The following is a 24,923-nucleotide window of genomic DNA, read 5'->3' as shown; positions in this document are numbered from 1 at the left end:
CAGGTTTTAAAAACTGCTCTCTTATAGCAAGTGTGGACATAGAAGATGAATTGCCTTTCTTTTCTAGTGCAAAGATGTAATTTAATAACCGTGTGCCAGCTTCTCTCAATCTCTGTTTCAGAAAGATAAGTGAAATCTGTAGTTTCTCCATGTTTTCATTTGACAAAAAGAGGACTTTAAATTACCTGTACGAATCCAAAGTGTAAATTGTAACTAAATTTTGAAATTAGCACTCACTTAGCATGTATTAACTACTTTGAGTTTTGAAGAATAGCATGACAACGTGATGAAAATAAATTGAACATAAACTTACATTTTTAATGGCCTTTTCCCTTTGCATTGCAAATAATTTAATTACTGTGCAAAATATGTACTGCTTATAGTCTGAAAGAACATAAAAAGTTAATTTCTATCTATGAATAATATGCTAAGTGGCTGAAGTAGTGATCCTAGTTGAGAAAGGGAAAATAAATGTTTACATTCTTCTCTATTAGTCTCTAATTGTGCATCTACATAGTGGCGCTAGCTCAGAATAAGCTATGCAATTTGAACTATGCAAATTGCATAGCTTATTTCGAGAGAGTCTATTTTGAAATTTGGCACTGTCTATACAGTGCCAAATTTCAAAATAGACTGCTATTCCGATACGTACCTTAATCCTCGTGGAACATTAGAATAGCAAGCCCATTATTTTGATTGCATTTCGAAATAACGGGCATGCTGTTAAGACATGGAAAACACTATTTTGGGATACCGGACATATCCCAAAATAGTGCCACTGTCTAGACATACTCTAAGGTGCCACAGGACTACTTGTTGGTTTTTAAAGTTACAAACTAACATGCCTACCCCTTTGATACGTTCGTTTTGTGTCTCTACATGGAGTGAGCAATTTGAAATGATAAAGGTATGTGTGTCATACCTCAGGGACCCCTTAGCTGTATATGTTACAGTATATTTTGGTAGGAAGAGGAATACAGCTGCTTTACATTTCTAACCAGGTTTATGACTCTTAAGAGTACTTAGTGTAGTAATAGGAATAAGATATAATTTGCAGAATAAATTAACAAATAATGCAGAAGATTGGTATTGGTTCCTGTGAGGTGGTGTACCAGGCCCCCAGAGGTCTCATGGAGCAGTGAAGACCTGCCTCAAAAGGCGGGAGGGAAGCAGCCAATCAAACATCAATGGGTTAGTTAAAAGGAGCCACAGAGATGAGCAGATCAATTGCTGGCTGGGACAGAAGGTTTAGGAACGACTGGAAGTCTGTGACACTTTCCAGGTGAGGAGGCCTGGGAGAGACCTTGCTCAGGGAGGGAACGGAAAACTTCAGCCCTAGAATAAGGGTAAAGAGGAAGGGGGCTATGTGGGAAGTGACCCAGGGAATAGCAATGGAGTTAAAGAAGCAACATAGTATTATTATTTGTAGGGTCCCTGAGTTGGTCAGGGCCCTGGTTCCCCTGCTGGCAGAGTGGCCAAGTACCAAGAAGGGGACAGGAATGGTTTAAAAGCCCAAGAATAAGGATAGAGTTTAAAGGGCTCAAGAACTTGGCTGAAGACATCAGAGAACCAACTATTTGTTGAAGTTTGTTACTCCTAGTGGGGTACTGAATGTGGGAGTTGACCTGGCTGCAGGACTGGGTCGATGAGAATTGCTGAAAGGAAAGAGTTTCCAGAGAAGAAACCTGGGGTCACTGTTCTATCACAGGACAGGAGCAGAGTTAGAGACAGACTAGAGGGGCCTGAGAACTGAGCCCAGAGGAGGACAAGGGCACTGCTTCAGGACCTGGTGAACCTTTAAGAACTGGGCCCAGAGACAGGGCTAACAATGTTACCAAAGACAAAGAGATACCCTTTGTTGGACCTTTTACCCCAGGAGAGGTTTGGCATTCACACACAGAGGGCTGTGACACTGAAAATCTACCGGCAAGGTTAGTAACCTAACTGGGGTTGGGAGCAAGAGAGAGTGAGTGCAGGTTTGCACCTGACTGATGAGAGGGGCCCATGAGAGATGAATGGCCTCTGTCACAAGTTGGCAACAGAAATCGGATCCTTTTAGACCAGCCCCTGAAAATCAGGGGAAAATTGAGAAGTTAATAAGACTGCTAACTGTGCAGCTGACTGCCAACTGTGCTGAAACCCAGAGGGCACTAGCAGAAGGGCAACACAGGACTCAGCTGGCTTCCCAACAACAGCAGGATGTACTTTTGAAGGCACTTCAGCTACATCAGCTATAACAACTCCAGCATCACCATTATTGGGCTTGGCAGGGAGCTCAGCCATGAGAGCAGCCAAATAAACCTGGCTTTTACAGATGCCAAAGGGAAAGGAGTTAGACAGGCCCACTAAGTGGATTCAGGTATTGTGGACAAGGGGGCCATGCAAGCTGAATTTGCTCCCAGGGTAAGTGAGATAAGAGGGATTATTGGCAAGTGCAGAGTACTGCGAAACCTGGAGATGTTTGGGTCACATTCCAGAGGCTCCAATGGTGGAGAAGAGAGCTGATAAAATACAGCATGGGTCCAAGAAGAGTGATGTCCCAGGAGTAAGGCATTTTAAGTGTGGGGAACTGGAGCAGGAGTGCGAGACCTCCGGTAGGGTGCCTCAAAGTGCCTAATACACCTTGTCACAGTTCCTTGTCTTAATCAGTGGAGTACTCTTAAATGGTGAAAAGTAATATGAGAAAGTGATGCTAATAATTTTCGAAGACCTTTCTTATATATTATATTTGGCAGCCACAGCTAAGCTGTCCTGTTGAGTCTTAAAATTATAGTGACACATCTGCACACACACACACTTTTTATTACATTTAGTGAATGCTGTATTGCAACTGGCAGAGAGTCAATAATCCATTTGTACAGTACATATTGTTCAAAAAAGGAAAGAACATGGGAGGGGGCTACGGAGCAGGCATGGAAAGAAAGCAACCCTTGTCTAATCACAATAAGTCTTTGTTGGGCTTTTTCCAGCAGGGGGCAAGGGAGGCGGGGAAAAGATGCAGCAAGACACTTTACCTGCCATTAAAGCTCTTTCAGTTCATAATAAGGATGTAAATGAATAGTCGACTATCCGATAAGCAGGAGCTTACTGGGTAGCACTATTGACTGCTCGCTCACCCTCCTCCTCCTCTGTTGCTCTGCACTACTAAAAGGACAGGGAAACCGGCACGAGAGGGCGCTGGCTGACTCTCTGGTCCCACGGCTCTCAGCACAACCCTCCCACTAGCTCCCCTGTTCCTTTAATAATGCAGAGCTCAACAGTGGGATTGTGCTGAGACCTGTGGGACTAGGGATTTAGCCAGCGTTCTCTTGCACCAGCTTCCCTGTCCCTTTAATAATGCAGAGTGGCAGCGAAGGGTTGTGCTGAGACTCAGTGAGAGCTGAAACTGTCCTTCCTTATCGACTAATCGAGTAGTTGATGGCATTTCCATAGACTACGTAATTAGCCAATTAACTGCTACGTAACATCCCTAGTTATAAATATTTCAAGTATTAAGTCAATGTAGTTAGTAATTCATTGTATAACATAAGTAGTTAATCATGATTTACAAAATCCTATATATTATGTTACATGTATTTTTTCACAAACCTGAAAACTTCTGATTTCTTCATCTTCTAATCTAGGCTATGTCTCTACTGCAAAAAAAAGTATGGTTTTTACTTTGAAATAGTTCTCTAGGGTTTAATTCTTAGCGGAAACGTGGGCCAGGTAGTCTTTACCTCAGTATATCTAATTAACCTCATTTTGGGTTAACCTTATCATTGAAGAAGAACCTGGTGTGCCTTATCTGCACTAGGATTTTATATCATGATAGTTCTCTCAGTGTGAAGAGACCAATCCTGCCTCTAAAGCCCTGTTAATTTCATCAGTTTGTGTAGATATTTATACCCTGTTTGTCACTTTGATAGCTGAGCATCTTTGTCAGTCTTTTTGGGGACAGAAATTGCAAAGTTTGCTATTTACATTCACTGTTTTTGGAAATAGACTAGCCATTTCTGAAGGTCTCTGGGGAGTTTGTGGTTTCCTTATCATACTGGGCAATGAGTTGTAATGGAAATTCTGTGAGAACACACACTGTTGGACCTGAACGTATTGGAGTGGGCTTAGTGCCATGTATCTCTGAATGCATCTGTTTTCAGGAGCATGTCTGCTAGGTCTTGGGACATGTATGAATTAACATAAGAGATTCACCATTTAGGAGACTTATTTGCATTTGGGGTAATGTTATCATTGTTGTTACCACTGTAGAATTTTAATGAATCAGCAACAGATATTCATGTGACCAAAAATGAGGGACTTGACTAGAAATTTCAATGAAACAATATTTAAAACTTCTTTTCCCAACCAGCGAGTGTGACTAAATGACACAATATTGTTGATACTAGAGTTCTCATTCAACTCTGGGAATAAAGCTCTTTGCCAACAAAGTATTTACTTGGATGGGGAAATTTTAAGAATAATCATATACAGAAAGAGAGAAAATTTCACAGTTTAAATGACAAATTACACTCTCTCTGCAAAGTTTTCTCTCGGCTTGCCTAATAGTTTCAAGAAATAATGTTGGCATTTTCAGGCCATCTCTCTATTTTCATGCCAAGCAGCATGTGAAACACCAATTCTTAACTTTCAGAAATAAAAACTATTGAAAATCAACCTCTTCTTAAATACAGGAGTCGTCATTTCCAGGCGGAATTGTTAAAGAGAAAACAACTCATGCAGATGAATGGAAAACACTACTAGTGCACTGCAGAATGGAGCAAAATACCATTGTGGTTCTGCTGACTCTTTTTAAAGATCATAAACAATTTTACTACATTAACTATACATTTGCTTAAATGGGAACATACCTTAAAATAAAGGAATGTTATATACTTACAAACTGAACATAAAAATTAATCTGAAGTGGGTTGTGCCCACAAAAGCTTGTGATACCATATACATTTTTGTATTAGTCTCGAAGGTACTGCAAGATTATGAATTTTTTATTCCAGTTTTTTCCAGTTACAAACTAACATAGCTACCCGTCTGAAACATAAAAATATAGATGAGGGAAATGAATTACTTTTAGAATAAAAAATGTTCTTTTAATTTCACATCCTAGATTTTGTTTTACAATGGTTAAATATTAAGACTGCAAAAAATCTAGGTAGATATAAGTAAGTGGCTTGGGCAATGGAAGACTTGGATTTTTCTTAACTTTTTTTTTTTTTTTAAATCACAAGGAGATAGAAAATTTGGAAAAGCCTGAAGAGTAACTCTCAGATTTGACCATGGTGTGGAAGGTTGGGGAAATTATAACTTCTTCCAATCAGTTGGACTCCATCATACTCAGTTTGCTCTGTTAGTATGAGTCCTAATTAGTGTAATCTAACTTCAGAGAGGGGGAAAAGGTGAAGGTGAAAGTGAGGATTGGTGTACTTTAATTAATAATTCTTATACCTTCTTGCTATGCTGCAGCCTCTTCTGTATATTCTCAGAATGAGGTGCATGAATTTAAACTCCCCTAGATTATATATCCCCTAGATATAAAGAGTGAGGGGCATAAGCTACGTACTGAAAAGTAGTGGTCCAGCTCTGATTTGATGCAAAAAAATATGCTGAGAGGTCCAAAGAGAGGTGTAGAATACTGAGCATCAATGTTAATTTAAAATTGCATCTGAGTTTGGTACTACATTTCTTGATTGGGTTATCCTAACCATTTCAACATATTAGAGATTTTAATAGAACCTTATCAAAGTAAACTGGAGCTTGAAAAGTAGCTGTGGAAAAATTCACATATTAAATGAGCATAATTCTGAATTGGCTTAAAATAGCATTAAACCTAGGATTATGAAGAATATATTGAGTTTGTGTTTGCTCTGTTTAGTTCCTCTTAGCAGATTGCACTGAATATACTGAATATTTTACATGAATTAAAAGCTACACAACATTTTACAGAGACAGGAAATATCTTTATTGGACTAGTTTCTGTAGTTGGCTTGGGTTTCTTGCATGATTTCCAAGTAAATTTCCTGATTATTATTTTTTTTCTTCCAGTGTGTGGGTGCATGTGATGATTTTTTGGGAGGGGTTATGAGTGCAATTAATGGTTCCTTGGTTTTTTTTAAGTTCTTCTGCAGAGCTGTTCATTATATTTGGAATTGTATGTAGTGGTCAGAGGGGATAAAGAGGGTGAGACCTATGAGGATGATGGTTTGTTTCTTGCATTTGCTCCAGAAGATGATGTCACTCTTACATTTTGCTTTCTTTTTCTTTGTTGTAGAATTACCATTTCACATGGCAAAGTTCAATATCTTCCATTGTTATAGACATGTTGGCCCCAGTATATTAGAGTGACAATGTGGGTGAAGTAATATCTTTTTATTGGACCAGCTGAAGTAATAAAGATATTACCTCAGCCATCTTGTTCTCTAATATATTGGGATCAGCACAGCTACAACTAAAATTAATACCTAACGTGTTATTGTCATCAGTGAATACTTATAAATACAAGCCAACCTGTGTCTCTATCTGTTGCCTTGAAGTACTTGGCATTAATTGATCAAAGCCATGTCTATTTAAGAAACTTGTGTCAACTCAAGAACCATCATCATACAGCTCCTACAATTAGTGCATCACTTGTGTCTGTTTATACTTGGCTCCCTATGTCAATGATGTGCATGTTGAGTGGGAGTGGCTATGTCCATGCACGGCTATATCCGTTCACCATGAGTGAGTATCCCATTGTGTAGTGCATTACTATCCAGTGCAGTCTTTTGACACGTTTTGGTAGTGCATGAGGGGGCTGAAACATTGCAGAAATGTGACTGTGAGCATAGAGTCAACTTCCCAGTTTGCAACTGTCTCCATTCTGTAATGTCATGTTTCCCACAATTTTCATGCCTTTTTTTCAAAATCCCACAAATCCACATGGCTCTCCTCACTGTCCACTATTTCCAAAAGAAGCATGAAGCCTGCACAGCTCTGCACGATTGTCACTAACATTAACATGATTGGGTGCATAACCCTACAATATTTGTAGAGCAGCAAGAAGAGTCATGGGGAATATGATAATTCCTTGAAGAATGGATTGCTGAGAGACATAGTGACAACTGATTAAAGATTGGTGGTGATGTTCATGGAGCAGCTGCAAATGGCGGAGTTTCTCTTCTGGGCCTAAGAGACTAGCATTAATTGGTGGGATTGCATCATAATGCAAGTTTGGAATGATGAGCACTGGCTGCAGAACTCTAAAATGGGCCAGGCCACATTCCTGGATCTGTATGCCAAGCGTCCCCCAATTCTCCAGCAGAGGTACACCAAGTGAGAGCCACAGTGACAGTGAAGAAAATTATAGTAATTTCACTGTGGAAATAAGCAACACCAAATTGCTGCTGGTCAGTTGGGAATCATTTTGGAGTTGGAAAATTACTGTGAGGACCATTGTCATGCAAGAGTGTGGGGACATTAATCACCTCCTAATATGCAGGACTGTGACTCTCTTCAATATGCAGGATGTAGTGGATGGATTTGCCTCAACAAAGTTCCTAAGCTGCAGGGGAACAATAGAGGGCACACATCCTGCTCTTGGCACCAAACCACCTTGTCTCAGAGTACATTAACAGAATGAACTGATTTTCTATGATTATGCAAATGTACATCCTCTACGCCACTGGAGGAGTTCCCCAACTTCCCTATCTTCAGGAACCCCCTTATCCTTCCTATGATCCAAGGGTACCAAGCTCCATCCCTCGGGCACTTGGTGGTGGGCAACACCAGCTTCGCTGATGTCAGTGTGGGCTAATCAGGAAACGTGCATGACACTCAAAGTCTTTTAGAACATAGCATGGTTCAGAAAGCTGTAAGCAGAGAATTTCTGCTGAAATGCCAACAGTGATCCTGGGTGACCCAGTGTACTCCTTGCTCCCTTGGCGATACATGAAGCCATACATCTGCCACCTCAACAGGACCCAGGTATGCTTCATCTACTGGCTCAGCACATACAGAATGACAGCTGAATGTGCATTTTCTCATTTGAAGGGATGCTGGCATAGTTAATCACAAGATTGTACCTTAGTGAGTAATATCCCAATGGTTAGAGCTGTCTGTTATGTTCTACATAATGTCTGTCATGCAAAGGGAAAAATATTATTACTGAAGTGGAGGAGAGGTGGAGCAGCTACCTGCTCAATTTGAACAGCCAGATACAAGAGTTGTTAGCAGAGCTCAATATAGAGTTCTGCAGCTCAGGGAACCTTTGAAAGACCATTTTAATAGTGAACTAGAGTACAGTATGTTTCGGTAGCGTCCTCTACTTGGCCCTGCTTGTTTCCATAACATAAGAATTAGGGGGTCACCAAATGAAATTAATAAGTAGCAGATTTAAAACAAACAAAAGGAAGTTTTTCTTCACACAGTGCACAGTCAACCTGTGGAACTTCTTGCCAGAGGTTGTTGTGAAGACCAGGACTTTAACAGGGTTCAAAAAGAATTCATGGAGGTTAGGTTCATCGATACTTATTAGCCAGAATGGGTAGGAATGGTGTCCCTAGCCTCTGTTTGTCAGGGTCTGGAAATTGATGACAGGAGAGGGAATCACGTAATGATTACCTGTTTCTCTTCATTCCCTCTGCGGCATCTGACATTTGCCACTGTTGGAAGACAGGATAGTGGGCTAGATGGACCTTTGGTCTGACCCAGTATTGTCATTCTTATGTCCTGCTTTTGTGACCTGGTATGAATTACTTGGTGATTACTGTAAATATAGGACTACAGAGTAAAGTCCTCTGCAAATAAGCTGCTTGTGATAAGTCATCTCTTCAGAGATAAGACAGGTTTTTCTATATTAGTATCTTGGGAGGCTTTCAGAAACTATGGTGATGAGCTCTCTTATAAAAACCTAAATGAATGGATAAAAGACATAGAAACACCAGGTAAGACTATATACTCTAATGTGGCAACCGAATCAATAGGTTGTGGCGACATTATTTTTGTTCCTTGTCTCAGTCACAACATATGTAGAAGATTTAGTGCAGGCAGGACCTAAATGGAACCTTGCACCTGAGCAAAAGCCTTGGACAAGCCGAGCTTTAACCTAATTTTTGGGTCTCATCCAGGCTACAGATTTTACTTATATTCTGCTGGTTCTAACTGGCCTCCTAACTCAGTTATAGTTTAATTGTGATTGGTGGTAAACATAGTTTGTGTTCACACAGAATATAGGTAATAAAGAGATAATCATCATGGTAACCACTAATGTGCCATCCTTGCCTGGGCTGGCATAGAATTATATTTGTATGACCTGGTTATGATGCTTTTTCTGCAACACAGACAGACTTAATTATAATCAGACTAGTTGTTTCTTCCTCTCAGTACTCTGTAATGGTCATCACATTGTGTGCACTGTCAAGTGTTTTGTTGGTGCCACCTTGTATGCTAGTCATACAATCCTTTGCTAAGGCACTATGACAAAATTGCCTGCATTTTCCCAGAATGCACTAATGCAAGTATGCTTAGGCAGAGTAGCTGGTGGAGATAGCACAATGGTTGATATAGGCTCTGGTTGTATTGTGTTTAACCCCCTTTTCCCTCCATGCCCCCAACAGAATTATTCCCATCTGATATACAGGCAGTCCCCGGGTTACATGGATCCGACTTACATCGGATCCCTACTTACAAACGGGGTGAGGCAACTCCGCACTAGCTGCTTCCCCCCAGCAGACCAGGGAGACGCAGAGCGGCTTTTCTCAGCAGACACCTCAGCTTGACAATAAAGGACTGAGGGAAGTGAGGTGTGGGAGAATAAAACTGAGCTCTGGAGAAATGTTTGGCTAGAGTTTCCCCTACAATATGTACCAGTTCCGATTTACATACAAATTCAACTTAAGAACAAACATCGTAATGAAGAACAAAAAGTGGCCCCTAGTCCTTGGTACATGCAAAGGTTTCCTTACTAATTTAAGATATTAATTTCACACACTCTTAAATTATTTTAAACGAATACACATAAGGAATTGGCACCATTTTAACTACATCAGTTTTTAAACTATTTTTGTTAAATTGGTGCAATTTTTGTGTATTGATAAGACCATTGACACAGTTTGTATACAAAGTCCTAACTGGCCTTTGTGGAAAATCCATTGTTATCATGCAGAACATGTACAAATCCTAGAAAGTAAAACATTGACATAACATCTGGAGTAATAATTATAGATTTAGTGACAAGAAGATAAGAAAGTGACATGATCAGCTAAAAAAAATAGACGTGGAAAATAATAGAAACATGAGATGCTAAGACCAATAGAACTCCTTTTCCCTCCTTTTTATATGTTCCTCTTTATTATGACTCTCTTCAATGTAAACAGTGCCAACAAGAGAAACTTAAAGTGATGCATACAGATGCATTAATATCTCTGGTGTATTTTAAAAAGTGCACATGTGTACACATTCCCTCCCCCATAACTGGTCTGTGCAAACTTATTGTTCCCATTGTTACCTTTGTGTGCTTCAGCCACTTATTTTCCTTTTGTTTAAATCTAGATGTAAACACTTCAGCCAGCAAGTGTGTCCTTGTGGTTGTGCATCCCAGTACATCGATGTCTGTGGATGCTGCAGCAATGCACATTGCTAATAATACTGTGCAGTCCTTGGCATTTTTTCACCCTCCTACCACTTTTCTTTGAAACCACCAAAATAGCAATGTATGAAAGTGGGAACACATTTGCCAGATCAGTTATATAATTGAAATCGGTGGCAAGCATTAAACTACCTGTTCTGTGTAAACAAGTAAAGCAGGATGGAATTTTTAATGTAACCCCCGTCCATACATTAGCACATGCATGTACAGGATTATTGCCTACCATCTGCTTTATCCACAGTAGTTTCTATCAGTTGTGTTATTTTGGGTTGTTTTTTTTTGTATTTATGCACTACTTTGAAGCTGTTGTATTGTTAACTTTGGCTGAGACTGAGCGTAAATGACGATAGCAGTCTCAGCATGTTAAGATCATAACGGTTAGATTAATGATAGAGGTATTATTTCTATGCTGGCGTATTGCATTAATGGATGTGTAAGTTCAATCAAATACATTGCCTCCAGTGTCTCTGTATAATGGTATTTACTTGGTCTCAAACGGACTGCTGAGAAAAGTGAAACATAATCTTCTATTTTATCTGCGACTTAAAAAAATAGATAATGAAATCATTCTCTTCCTAGCATGTATTTTATTATGACTTGTGGAATCACTTAAAAAAAAACCAGAGGCAATTGTACGTCTCAGTTCTTTGCTAAAATGGAATTTATATTCACTAGGGACATTGTGATCTTTAGAAACAATTAAGCGTTTCTGGTGCAGGTGTTGTACACTCCATACAGCTAAAATTAAACTGAAAATTCAGTGAAAAATTAACATTCTTATATAACTGGAGAGTAAGAAAATAATAAGAAATTTACTGAACATACTAATTCCCTCCTTTTTATTTTTTCTTCTTAGAACCTGGAGAAAGTTTTTGTGGAATTCAGTCATCAGGAGCTGTTTGATTTCTATAACAAGGTCCAGTTTTTAGTTACCGTTTTCTAATATTTTAATAATTTTAAAGTATTTTAATAACTTTCATTTCACACTGATAATTCTCATGCTAAATATTCCCACATCACTGATTCACTTTATTAAAGAAATGCTTGAACTTAACTTCCTTTGCAAACAGCTTATGATTCTGAGGAGGAATCATTGCCTGTATGAATGCAATCTGATGAAACCAGAACAAAATGGAAACAATTTTATTGAACAACTAAATTTGTTAGTTTATAATTTAAAGCATTTTCAAAAACCATGACTGAATTAAATGTTAAAATAAATGTGAATACAATGGTTTAGTCATTCTTAACCGTATCTTGGTTAAATCTAGCTGTTAAATCTAGAAGATGCACTGAGGACTAACAGTGAGGAGCAGCCTGGAAGGAGCATCTTTGAACGTGTGGTGTCTTTAGGCCAAAATGCTAGGCTTGTAATCCAGTCAAAATAAATTCTATTGTTTTTTTACTTTGTTATTATGCATTGGAAATTCACAGCAAAACAGCTGTGTGTGTAAAAAAGGAAGTATTTAGACAACAGTTTCTTTAAAATTTGAATATTTAAACTGCTGAAATGAATTCTAATAGCTTCATGTAAAAACAAAATTCATGAGTAGAAATTTTTATTGCTATATGAATAGATTTAATATCCATAGTTGAAGCTGCAGTTATTTCTTGTCTGTTTCCATGTTTCTACCCAACATTTTATATAAATTCTTTTTTTTGTTGTTCCTTTAAATAGCTGGAGACTATACAAGCACAGCTGGATTCCCTTACATGATGTTTTTGAAGACTTGTTTCTCCATCCTACTCCTGCCACCTCATTATTTTGAATTGAAGATAGATTGCCAAGCTGTGTGTGCAGATGAATCCAATGGGTTGCTTCCTGTAAAATTATATGTCTTATCTCCTCTTAGACCAGTAACATTAGCTAAGGGAAATCATTGTTAAGAGTTCTGAGCTTCTAATTGACTTTCTTTTATTTTCTGAACCAACAGCATTTGTTAAAAATAGTTTTACTTGAGAGGGGAAAAAGAGACTACCGTTGTGTTGATTTATAGTTCTTTTCTGCTTTATTACCTGTGTTGTTTGAGCCATTACATGTCTGATTGCAATTCACTCGCTAGTGAGGGATTGGAATAAAATCTGTATCAAAGTTGTTAAAAGAGTACAAAACTTAAGGAGCAACATTAGAAGTAGTAGTTAGTAAATAGAATTTTCTCCAGCCATTTGAATTCATTCCTTCTCCCCCCCCCCCCCCACAGTGGCTAATGTTTATTGCAGATTAGCCAATTTACATAAATAAAAAATGAAGAAAGTGGATTCTCTTTGTTTGGGTCATTTAATTTGATTTAATAGCATTAATGTTTATTTTTGTTCTTGATTATCACAATGTCACTGCTTTGAATATTTGCTCTTGACCTTGGGATTAACTAGGGCCTTTAGACACTGCAGTAGTACAGATAAGGAATAATAATAATTGAGTATAAAAAGGGAGATTGAAGTACCGACAGTAGATTATCAACAACACTGAAGTAGTCATGTGACCAAATTCCTGAAAGCCATTCTTTGATCCTTCCTAATATTACCTGTTTTTATCAATATAAGTGAAGATTTTCGTAGAATGAAACGCCTCAGAATCCAACTTGTTAATAAGTTCACATTTTTACAGTATGAATTCAAGTCCAGGAGCACTTGATTCTGTTAGAGGGCTAGAAGACCTCTTTTTGCCTGTCACTGACAGAAAACATACAAGCACTGTCAATACATTATCTTAATAATAGGAAAGATAAGTGAATCTTCCACTCTGGAAAGTGAAAAGAGATATAAATTCAAGATGTTAACATGCCTTTTTTAGCTAAGCAGTTCTGGGAACCAAGGCTTTGCACTTTCACTTCCAAATCCTACAGTGGACCTGGTTAACACTCAGGGTGTGTCTAGACTACAGGATTTTTTCGAAAAAAGTTGCCTTTTTTTAAAAAAAAAAAACTTCACCTGCATCTAGACTGCAGCCGTATTCATTCAAAAATAATTCAAAAGAATGTGGCAGTTTTTTTGATTGTGGTAAACCTCATTTTACGAGAAATAACGCCTTTTTTCGAAAGTACTCTTTAAAAGGCGCTATTGAATGCAAACTGTGCTTTTTCAAAAGAGAGCATCTAGACTCTCTTTCAAAAAAGCGAACCGCTTTTTCAAAAAATCTGCTTGTAGTCTAGATGCTCTTTTTCGAAAGTATCTTTTGAAAAAGCCTCTTTCGAAAGAGGCTTGTAGTCTAGATGTACCCTCAGAATAGCATTTGATAGTTCTCTTGATATCACAGTTTATGAATGGCATGAGTTTTAAGTATCACCAAAAACAGTCTTTGAGTAGCTGCGATGTGGTTCCCCGGTGTCTAATTTGTGGCATATATCGTAGAGCAGATCACCAACTCACTTTGTTTTTAGGAGGGATATTGTCAGCTGTTTCAAAATTTCAAAAAAGAGGAGTGAACTCTTCAGTGACTGTAAAATTAGAGGAAAGGTTTTGAGAACAGCAGCCTAAGTAGAAGAAAGAATGAGTAAAGGGCACCTGAGAGATCACAACCAATAGGCCCAGTGTCTTTGGGCAAACATATCTATTGAAGGAATATTTTAATTGCCGATAACTAAAGCTACGTTTTACTCATGAGTATTTTAGTAAAAGTTTTACATAGGTCATGGATCATGACTTGTACATGGCTTGTACTATACACCCCTAACTAAAACTTGGGCCAGAGTGCGGAGGGCGGGGGGAAGGGTGGCAGTTTAGTGTGCTGCTGGTGATAAGGAGGTGGCCCAGGGCCCCTGTGGTGCTGGGGGGGGGGCACTGAGTAGCGGCACATGCCCTGGGTAGGGATGTAAGCAACTAGTGATGTGACTAGTTGCTTCCCCCCTTGCTGCCTCTATCAGAGAGAGACAGCAGGGGGTAGGGGGAGGAAGCAGGAGCCGGTGTTGGGGGGAGCCAGCTTAAAAGCTGGTTCTCCCCAGCACAGTCTCCACAGGGGGTAAGGGAGGTAGAGGCACAATGGGAAATGGTATGAGCGGGGATTGGAGCAGTCTCTGCTCATACTTCTTCTGCTGTGATTCTGCTTTTGGAATCCCCCGCATTCTTCTGCTTTTGAAATCACCCGTCGGTGCTCTTGTATATTTCAAAGGCTCAGGTGTCACAGGAAGTGTGGGGCCTTACCGCTAGCCCTGCATTCCCTGCAGGGCTGCCTTTTGAAATGTACAAGAGCCCCACTGGGATTTGAAATGTACAAGAGCCCTGGTAGGGCTCTTTCTACAGTTCAAAGGCAGAGGCGCCCTTATAGATTATTTGATTAGTTAATTCATCTAAATTTAACATCCCGATGCCCGGGATTCCTCTTGGTGCTGGGGGTGGGGGGCTAGCAGGCTCACCTATCCAGCTTTGTACAACTCTGCAGAAGCAGCCAACATATTTCTACAGCTCTTAGGGGGAAGGAAGGTCAAGGGGGGGTCCTCCGCATGTTGGCCCTCGCATGAGTTCTATCTTTGTGCAGCTTCCATTGGCTGGGAATTGCCGCCAATGGGAGCTACAGGGCTTGTGGCAGGAGTAGCATACAGAGGAGCCCACCTTCTTCCTAGAGCTTCAGGGATATACCAGCTGCTTCTGGTGAGTCCCCCTAGGTAAGCACCACCTTATGCCCCAATTCCCTGCCCCAGCTCTGAGCCTCTTCCCACACCCAAACTGCTTCAGCTTCAGCTGGTGTGGCTGGCCCAGAGGCTGCCCGATCAGCCATACCAGCTATTGCAGAGGTCACAGAATGTCATGAGACTGATAACATACCACCATCCTTGCAGTATAGTGTGATACCATAAGTGCAATGACAATAAAAGAAAAAGATTGTATATTTGAAGCATATTGGGGCTGAAAAAAAAATTTGAACTTCACATTCATACAAAACACCAAAATTAAATGAGTAGATCGACCTATCTTACATAATATGCTTAGTTATATCTAGCTGTATCTTAAAACAAAATTGATGTCTCTGCTTCAGCTGAATGCATTCTTTGCTAGCACTTCTCTTTGCATCATAATGAGTTTTGACTCCAGGAGGCTGTAAGGAGTCTCTTGACTTGCCATTTTTCTACTTTTCTTTATTTCCCCTACTTTCCCTTCCCACCAATCTCCATTCAGTAATGCCAATAAGTTCTCAGTGTGCACCAGTCAAAATTTAACATTATCATCACTATTAAACATAAACTATTTTATGCTTGGTATCTCAGGACCGCAGCATTTCTAACTGAGGGACATTTTTACCTGAAAAAGTAGCCTTCTCACTAGTCATGAGCAGCTCTAAGCAGGTGGCATCTCAATGTTATATCTCAGGTGGCATCAGACCAACAAAAATAAACACCCACTCCAATATGCATTGTCATCTGATACAGTCAGTGCTTTCACATGCCTTCACAAGCAATTCTAATGTGGATGAGCAAAATTTGCAAATGTGGGCCTTCTTAGTCTGAAAATCACACAGCCTAACAGCTTCTCCCTGGGAGAGAGCAAAATAAAATAATGGTTATCAGGTGTATGGGGCTTTGGTATTTGGGATCGGATGCTCAGACAAATCGGTTCCCAGTGATCTCAGTGATATGGTGGAAAACTTTATGGAAAGCCAAGACTATTCAATCATCAGAAAAGTTGATTTACAATCTGGGCTTCTGCAAGATTGTATAGAAGGGAATACAGGATATAGGGCAAGCTGAAGCAGGCTATGAAATACATTAGGAGAAAATACATCTATACAAGTGCTAGCTAGAATAAGTGGATGGTCTCAGCTGCCCTTTGTTGTCTCGCAGCTTCCCAGTCAGCCTTATGTGGAGTTAAATCCTTGTGAGTGTCAGGCTCTTTGAATTTAGAAGAAAAAGGGCTACCTGTAGCCTTGATCAAATAAGATCACATTACATTTATCAGAGGAGGATAGTCTATGGAGCTGTGAAAGATAAGAACAGTTTTATCCTATTACTAATAGGTCAGAGCTTTGCAACGTAGTCCGCATCCTATTTCTAGCCTCCAAGGATTGGGGACAAACAGAGCAGGTGTCTGTCTGGAACATCTAAATAAGTTTCTGAAAGAAGTTTGTCTTCAAAGCATTCTCATTTCACCATCCTCAGACTGTTCTTATGTTTTGAAAGGAAAATAATCCCATCGATTTGCCCCTACTTTGATCATTATGATTGCTCTTACATGTACTCCTAGTATCATGGTAACAAAAATATGCTTTAGAGAAGAAGGAAATTCATCTAATCTCTTCCCAGACAATTTTTGTGTTCAGGTTTCTGTACACAGAGAAAGCTAAAACAGAGTAATACAGTTTTAGGAGTACCTTGGGTTCATGATAAACACAGACTCACCATTCCAGCGAAGTCAGTAATAGGCTTGGACTAAGGATGAATACTATCAAATACAAGGCCCACCCCAGGTAATTATTTACAGAAAATGAAAATCAAATGTGACAGAAACAAAAATCTCATTCTTATTGAACCTTTTGGAAATTCTAATCACCTACACAGGCACATTTCAGTGATTTAGAACTCATGATGCATGTCCAAGTATACCCTTTACATCTCAGCTCTTGGTAGAGATCTAATTTCCATTGTATATTATTCACTCCCTCAACTGCTGAATTCTGAAAATCAGGCTATGTCTACACTACTAGGTTATTTCGAAATAAGCTTACAAGCAGGAATTATTTCAAAATAACAGGGTTGGAAGTATGGACACCTGCCTTGTTATTTTGAAATAAGGGGAGTTATTTCGAAGTAACTCTCCAATGTAGATATGCCCTCAGATTTTATTTTGAAGGGATCTTCTCAGTTCAGTTCAGGGAATGAGTACTAGAAAGAGAAATGGCATCCACTAGCTGAGAACATAGTGATTCATTTATGTCTCAGAGCTCTGCTCCATCCATGGATAACAGTTGTTATGTCTGATAGGCTTCTCTTAATTACTGGGAAGAACATGATTGGATTTGGCCTTACCTCAGAGACATCTCCAGTTCTGGATGGAACAATTTCCTTTTTCTGTGCACTGCCCACTAATGAGGAAATTGAGACTAAGATTTACATGGCAGAAATCAGATTAGCAGAGGTGCTCCTTCACCCAAAAATATCTCATTCATCCTAATTCAATTTGGTTGTCTGGAATGTCTTTGCCCCTGGAAACAGTTAAATAAAGTGTCCCGTGGCTTTCATGTGTCAGGACCTAGGACGTGAGGTGGTGAATAATACCTTGCAAAGTTAGGCGGTGTTTCTGCTATATGCCTTTTTCACTGCTCTTCGGGACAGTATAAAACACAGGAATGTAAGAGCGGCAGTGATACTCTTTCTTCCTTTCTGACTGAAAGGACTATGGTACTTGAGGTTGGTTGACTTGGTGTTGTCTCTTCAGATGTTTTTACCTCACAGAAAAGGACTGCTGTTGCAAAATTAGTCCTTCATCTGGGCCCAAGCAGGTTCAGAATGAATATTTGGATAAAGTAATTATTGTGTTCAGGGATCTCAAAAGAGAAGTGAATAGAATTTATCCTACTGACTGTTGCAAAGTTCTCAGTTTAACTGCCATATTAAACTAGTGAAACATGACCTTGGGCCCATGATGGCTTTAATCTAGATGTATGAGTCTCCAAGCAAAGAGATTGGGTATCTGTGATATAAATTCCTTCATCATGTTCAAGAAAAAGCACCAAATGATTCCTTATAGGATCAATTTTAATCCAGCCCTGGAGATCATGGAACATGATCTTGGAATCTCATTCTGCACTCTACATCATTGCTGAGATTAAATATCTGCAGGAGGTGTCACAATACTTCCTGTCCCTTAAAGTAGCCCTCCTGGTTACTATTTCCAATCAGATGAGTACTTTATTTGAACATGGCAGCTTTCTCTAAAACAATCCATATTCTACTTTTAGTTCAAACAAGTAGTCCTTACAACTGTCATAACATTTATTCCCTTATAAATTCAAGAAATATTCCTTCTTGGGTGAAACATTAAAATCCAATACTTAGAACTGATAGCAATTTCAAGGCAGGGAGTCATGTTTCCTGTATTGAGATCTGCTAGGTGGACATGGGACCATCAATACATAAGTTAAACAAATTTTAACTTATGCTAATGCCATGTTCTATCTTTGATAGAAGTCTTAGCCACTCCTCAGTACCCAATGGAAGATAGATGTTCTAATGTAATCTCCATTTTGGATGTCCAGATTTAAAGAATGATCCATTCTGTAGGTAAACTGCTCCCATAAAAATCCCATCATAGCCAATGTATTTGCTTTAGCATGAAGTATAAGAAAATGTTTCTGTGTTTACCTGAAAAAATCCTTTATTCAGGTAATAACATCTGCAGTTCTGGCAGGGAAAATAGAGCATCCAGTATTGGGATGAAAACTGACATGGAAGGATTTGGATTTACTGTCTTTTAATTGAATTTGCCATGATAAATCCATGGTATGCCCATATCTTGACTACTTATCTCCTCATCTAAAAAAAAGAATTCTTGGCTTTGGAAAAAGTTCAGAAAAGGGCAACATAAATGGTTAGAAGTTTGGAATGGCTGCCATATGAAGAGTGATTAAGACGACTGGAACTTCTCAGCTTAGACAAGAAAAAACTAAGGGGGGATATGGGAGAGGGCTGTAAAATCATGAGTGGTGTAGAGAAAGTAAATAAGGAAAAGTTATTTACTTGCTACCATAACACAAGAACTAGGGGGTCACCAAATGAAATTAATAGACAACAGGTTAAAACAAACAAAAGGAAGTATTTCTTAATAGAACACATAGTCCACCTGTGTATCTCCTTGCCAGATGTAGTGAACGCCAGGACTTTAACAGGATTCAAAAAAGAACTAGATAAATTTATGGAGGTTAGGTCCATTCACGGCTATTAGCAGGACACGCAGGAATGGTGTCCCTAGTCTCTGTTTGTCAGAAGCTAGGAGTGGGCAACAGGGATGGATCACTTGATGATTACCTGTTCTGTTCATTCCCTCTGGGGCACCTGGCTTTGGCCACTGTTGGAAGACAGGATGCTGGGGTAGATGGACCTTTGGTCTGACACCGTATGTCCTTTCTTGCTGTGTATAGTAAAAATGGTTGAGCTTCTCATAATACAAACTACAATTTAGAAAAAAATAGATGTTCTCAACGGAATAGAACTTCAGAAGTTAGGACATTCCTCTGATGGATCTGCCTCCAAGCTGCAACTGGCTGACACACCCATTGCAAGGTATCTGTGGACCTTATTTTCAGGTGAGCGTAGATAAATCTTCCCATTCTTCATTTGAAGGTTAACAGAATGAAAATGTTTAACTTTCAGTTATGCTTGCTTCCTTCTTTGCACTTATCTGTTCCACTAGTTTTCAACATAATTAGGAGATTGTGCTGCCTTTTGTCCCGTTTCCTGCTAATTAAACTGAAAATTAATGTCCAAAGTTCCCATAAATGTTTACTGTACATTTATGAACTTGGGGGTTTGTGTTGGTGAGTATTCATTTATTCTGAAGGTCTCAAAAAAAAGATCACAAGCTACGAAAAAAATTATTTCCTGTATGGATTTAAGTGTCTACACATGCATTATTCATACGTTTGTTGCCCAGGGTTATTCCTGACTGATCTTACATGCAAGCTGAAAAAAATGGAAAAAATAAACAAACAAGCCAAGGAAACAATAATACAATGAAACCTGTTCAAGAGTGATCTTATTTGGAAACCTAGCTTATGAGATCATTGCCATTGTATCTCCAAAAATAGCGGCAACATTTCTGCTCCATCTATGTTACAAGACCACATCTGCTAAGAAACCAATTTGTTGCTGGTTCCTTGATCATACAAGAAATTTTTATTTGTTTTTCTTTTTGTTTGTTAGCGGTGAATGTGATCCATTTATTTAACTGTTGGTTCATACTAGTTTTCAATTGTCTGGTGCTTAAAAACTCGCTTAAATTTAACCAGATTGTCATAATAAGGAAATAGTTAATGTGTAACAAAATGAATAAAACTTACACACCACAGCAATATGGGGATTTATGACAGTGGTGCTGATGCAGACTTTCCTGTGGAACTAAAAAAGTAAGCACAAGATCAGCACAGATTGAAAAAATGATTGAGTCCTTTCTGTACTTCAGAGGTGATTAATGCAACATGGTCAAGTTAAGTCCTTTGAAAAGACATTAGTTGGGTTTTCATTGATATGTTTTTAAAGCATGAATTTGGTCTTATTACATGGTCAGATTTTAATTTCCTGCTAAGCCATGGTTCATGCTCAGAGCAAAGATATACATACATTCTAGTTGCTGAGTATGTGATATTTGTATGATTACCCTCAGCAGCAAATGATAAGGGTACAAAATGTTTTTGAGTTCTATGGTACAAACTATTCCATGTTATAATAAATGTGCAGAATTGAACTAGAATATTCATAATACACCACTGCCCAGCTGCTGATAGCAATATATAAGGCTGCTAAATAATCTTATGAAAGCTTGGGTTTGTTGTTCAGGGAATTCTTGAATATTTTAAACCAAAGAAAAGTTATACTTAACATTTAAAATAACTTGGTGTTCTCAAGGGATTTGTGGGTGCTCTGCATCTCTGAATGTTGGAGCATTAATCTCTTGATATTGTGGTGTTTGTATTTTTGTAATATGCTTTCATACCAAGTCTTGGGTTCTGCCATTGTTTTGAAGATTTTTTACTTCATGTACATTATTCTGGTAAGTAGTAACTGTGTCTGAATGCAAAACAGTAGGAACAGTTAGAAATCAGCAAGTTGTAGGTAATACAAATCAGTTGGCTAAACTTGCCATTAACTTACAGTAATATTACTACATAATTCCTATGTAGTGTTATTCATCCAAACGTCTCCAGCTCAAAGAAATCATTATCATTGTCCCCATTATGATGCAATGAATACCCATTATAGTCACTTTTACAAGAGAGGACATGCATGGGATACTCTATTCAAACTATATGTACTGTGTACTTTACCCCATGTATATAGGATACAGTCTAAATTAATACAGTACTTTGTTGATTTACATATAGTGGTGTATTTGTTTGGCTAAGGCTCCTAGCATAGGTACTAGTGGTAGAGTTTTCAGTGAACACCTCTAAACCAGAATACTGTCATCTAGGACAGTGAAGTTTCATCTTACTGCTTTTTAAGGGGATAGTACTCAGAATAAAGTGACTCTTAATCTGCTTTACAAACTTACTCCATATAGCTGGAAGCTCAGTCCTGCTCTTTATAATGCAAATACCTCTATAAGGGGCTTGTGGAGTGTGCTTTATTCTACTGTACATTAGCTAATGCATATATTCAAGAGGTGAAATGTTTCAGTATGGTAGTTTATCATCTTTGAGAAGCAAGTTGTGTTAGAAACAAATAGCTTGTGACTACAGTACTGTAGCTAGAATTCATACAGTCATATAGACATTCACGTGATGCTGCTTCCAAGGCTGTGTCTAGACTGCAGGGTTTTTTTGGAAAAATGTAGCCTTTTTTCGAAAAAACTTCACCTGCGTCTAGACTACAACCTCATTCTTTCAAAATTAAATCGAAAGAACATGGCTTTTCTTTTGATGGCGGTAATCCTGATTTCATGAGGAATAACGCCTTTTTTCAAAAGTGTTCTTTCGAAAAAAGGCGTTCTTGAATGCAAACAGGGCTTTTTCGAAACAGAGCATCCAGACTGCGGGGGTGCTCTCTTTCGAAAAAGCGGCTCACTTTTTCAAAAGAAGAGGTTGCAGTCTAGACGCTTTCTTTCGAAAGAGTCTTTTTAGAAAGATTCTTTTGAAAAAGCCTCTTTCGAAAGAGGCTTGCAGTCTAGACATAGCCCAAGTGTTTTGTCATCCTCAGGTAGGACTTTATTTGTACTAATTGAAATCTAAGCCCTAACCTCTGGCTGAAGGATTTCACAAGCCATAAACTAATGACCTAAATATTATACATAAAATATGAGTTCTAAATATTTACATTATGTATAACCAATGGCTTGTTGAGCACAGTAGTCTCTCCCTTTTAAGCTTTCTACACACACAAAGAACATTTGCTGTGAATTGGGGATGTCACCCTGCTTCCACTTGGTAAGCTGTTCTTTCTACGCTATCCTCTCAAGCTTCCAGTAGAAGGAGGAAGAAGGGTTGGCTGCTAGTAGAAGAAAGGAGGAGCTATATGGGAAAGGAAGGAAGGAAGAAAGGATGGAACTGAAGAGTTGGCTGGGGACTCAGCTACTTTCCAGCTATCTTCCAGACTTAACACTGCTGAAGCCTTTTAATTTATGCAATGACTGTAGGACCTTTTCCCGTAAAACCACCTGTCCTCTACTGAAAGTTCTGTTTTCACTTTGAAGGCAGTTTACATTTTAGAGCACTCTCACTTGAAGCATATAATTTAGTGCATTAGTTTTTCTTTTTCTGTATTGTTTCTTTATCTTGTATTTTGTTACATTCTTGTGAATTTATTTACATGGACATTTCAAATTTTCGGAGAGAATTTCTTCTCAGGAAACTACATCGTTTGATCTCAGATTTTTCTAGTATGGAAGAAGAATGCAGGAGAGCCTTCATGAAGTCTTGGCATTGTGAGGCTTGCAGCATAGTACTCCAATTTGTGTTTTAAAAATGTATCTGCTAGGTACCATTTGATTTTTTTTCTCTCTGAATATTGGCCATGTAGAGGCAGCTTCTAGAATATGTACATCCCTTGGCCCAGAAGATCTCAGTGCTCTGGAAAGCAATGAATCTTAGGGGCTTAGTAGGCACCCTCTCAGATCTCAACATTCATCTAAACATCTGTCATAACAGTTCTTTTCAACTGTCAAAGCTGTGAAATTAGAATTTTTTCTTTCTTGATTTCTCTTTGTCTACATTTGGCATTTTTCTTGGACTAGTTCCTGGCTTTAGCATTAAACTGATTTTTTATTCTTAGTGTTTCAGATAGTTGTTTTTATGGCTTTTCAAGGTACCAGGGGTCAGCTCCTATATCCATTGACCTCAATTCCGTTTCTATGTTAACATATCATATTAGAATGGATGACACTAAGAAGAAGGATAACTTCAAATGTGCTGCATACTGCCAAGACAGATGTCTTCTGGGCTAAAAAATCTGTTGGGTCTTATGTCTCAGCAAGAAGTATCTGCAGGGACACTGCACAGCTAGTGCCAACTTTTGCAAGGGCACGAAATGACTTATTTTATGAGTGAGGTTAGAGACTAGTAGAGCTATTGAGGTGAGCCAGACCATGTCTCAGTCTCAAAGACATTTGACTCCTTCACCACAGTAGCCTGAGGGGAAATCAGAGTTGATCTGCAAGCTGCCGGGACATGAAGCTGCAGAGTCCAGAGATCTCTCTCACTGAGGGAGAAAGTAGATATCACTAATTGCTATCTTCAGTCCCTTTTCATCTTGAAAACATGCAAGAAGCATATGTCTGCTGAAGTGTCAGTGTGGGAGAAGTCTCATTTCTTCAGTTGGTGACCCCAAGATGTATTCAATTGTGAATGCACATATTCCCTTGCTCTCCTCATGTCTCCAAGATAAAAAGAGCAGAAACAAATGAACCACCTCTCCAGTTTCTTCTTACCACCGCAGAGCCTGGAACTGGATTCACCATTGTACAGTGCAGCTGCTTTGTCGTCATTCTTTGATCTGTGAATATTTAACAGTTTGTCTATAGTACATTTTTACATACTTCTTAATAGTTTTAATAAGTGTATGGTTTAACGGAGTTCTTCTAGTTAGATTCCCTCCTTGCTCATACCTCCTTACAGGTATTGAACTATGCCCAGAACTCCAGGCTTCAGAAACTGTATTTCCTACTCTTGTTCCTTCCTGGTCAGTGATGGCCATGAATTCTGCTAGTGTGCCTCCTGCCACAAGGTCAAACTCTGGAGCAAGGGAACTCAGTCACCCACAATTGTGGTCTAACTGGGAAGACAGAACTCTTACAAGCATAAGAGCCTCCATCTAATTCTGCATTGATGGTAATGCCTAAATCAAGCAAATATGCTTGATCATCCCATAAGGACTTAAAACAGGTCCCAGGGTTATGACACAAAAGTCCATAAAACTGATACATTATTGGTATCAGACCCCATACTGGCAACATCAATTCCATCGATACCATGACAAAATATTGGAATTACTGTAGTTGTTTCCAGGAAGGAACACCACAGTAGAGCATCAATCTCCGATGGTACCATCACTGTCCAACACACCATCAACACAGCCTCCCTCCTTTGACCCTGTCAGTACAAGCAGGTCAGGCACCTCACTCTCCATGGAGGACAAGGATTTATATTATACCAGATGTCATTTCCCCATCC

The 24,923-nt window shown here is 39.0% G+C and overlaps 1 protein-coding gene across 3 annotated transcripts in view; it reads left to right on the top strand.

The window, feature by feature from the left end:
- The window catches only part of COMMD10 (COMM domain containing 10), a 251,383-nt gene that overhangs the window by 168,672 nt on the left and 57,788 nt on the right, over positions 1–24,923 (top strand). Inside the window, exons 6-7 of one of the 3 annotated variants that reach the window (XM_075931973.1) lie at positions 11,472–11,531; positions 12,294–12,874. The exons of the other annotated variants lie outside the window; for them this stretch is intronic. Of the exons in view, the coding sequence (XP_075788088.1) occupies positions 11,472–11,531; positions 12,294–12,332 (99 nt within the window). The 3' untranslated portion in view covers positions 12,333–12,874. Of the gene's footprint in view, positions 1–11,471; positions 11,532–12,293; positions 12,875–24,923 lie in introns of those variants that run through there. 3 annotated transcript variants of the gene reach the window in all.

Source organism: Pelodiscus sinensis, chromosome 6, assembly GCF_049634645.1.
Source record: "Pelodiscus sinensis isolate JC-2024 chromosome 6, ASM4963464v1, whole genome shotgun sequence".
In the NCBI taxonomy this organism is placed as follows: Eukaryota; Metazoa; Chordata; order Testudines; family Trionychidae; genus Pelodiscus; species Pelodiscus sinensis.
The sequence above is the reverse complement of the archived record's forward strand: the minus strand, read 5'-3'. Positions and strand labels throughout refer to the sequence as shown.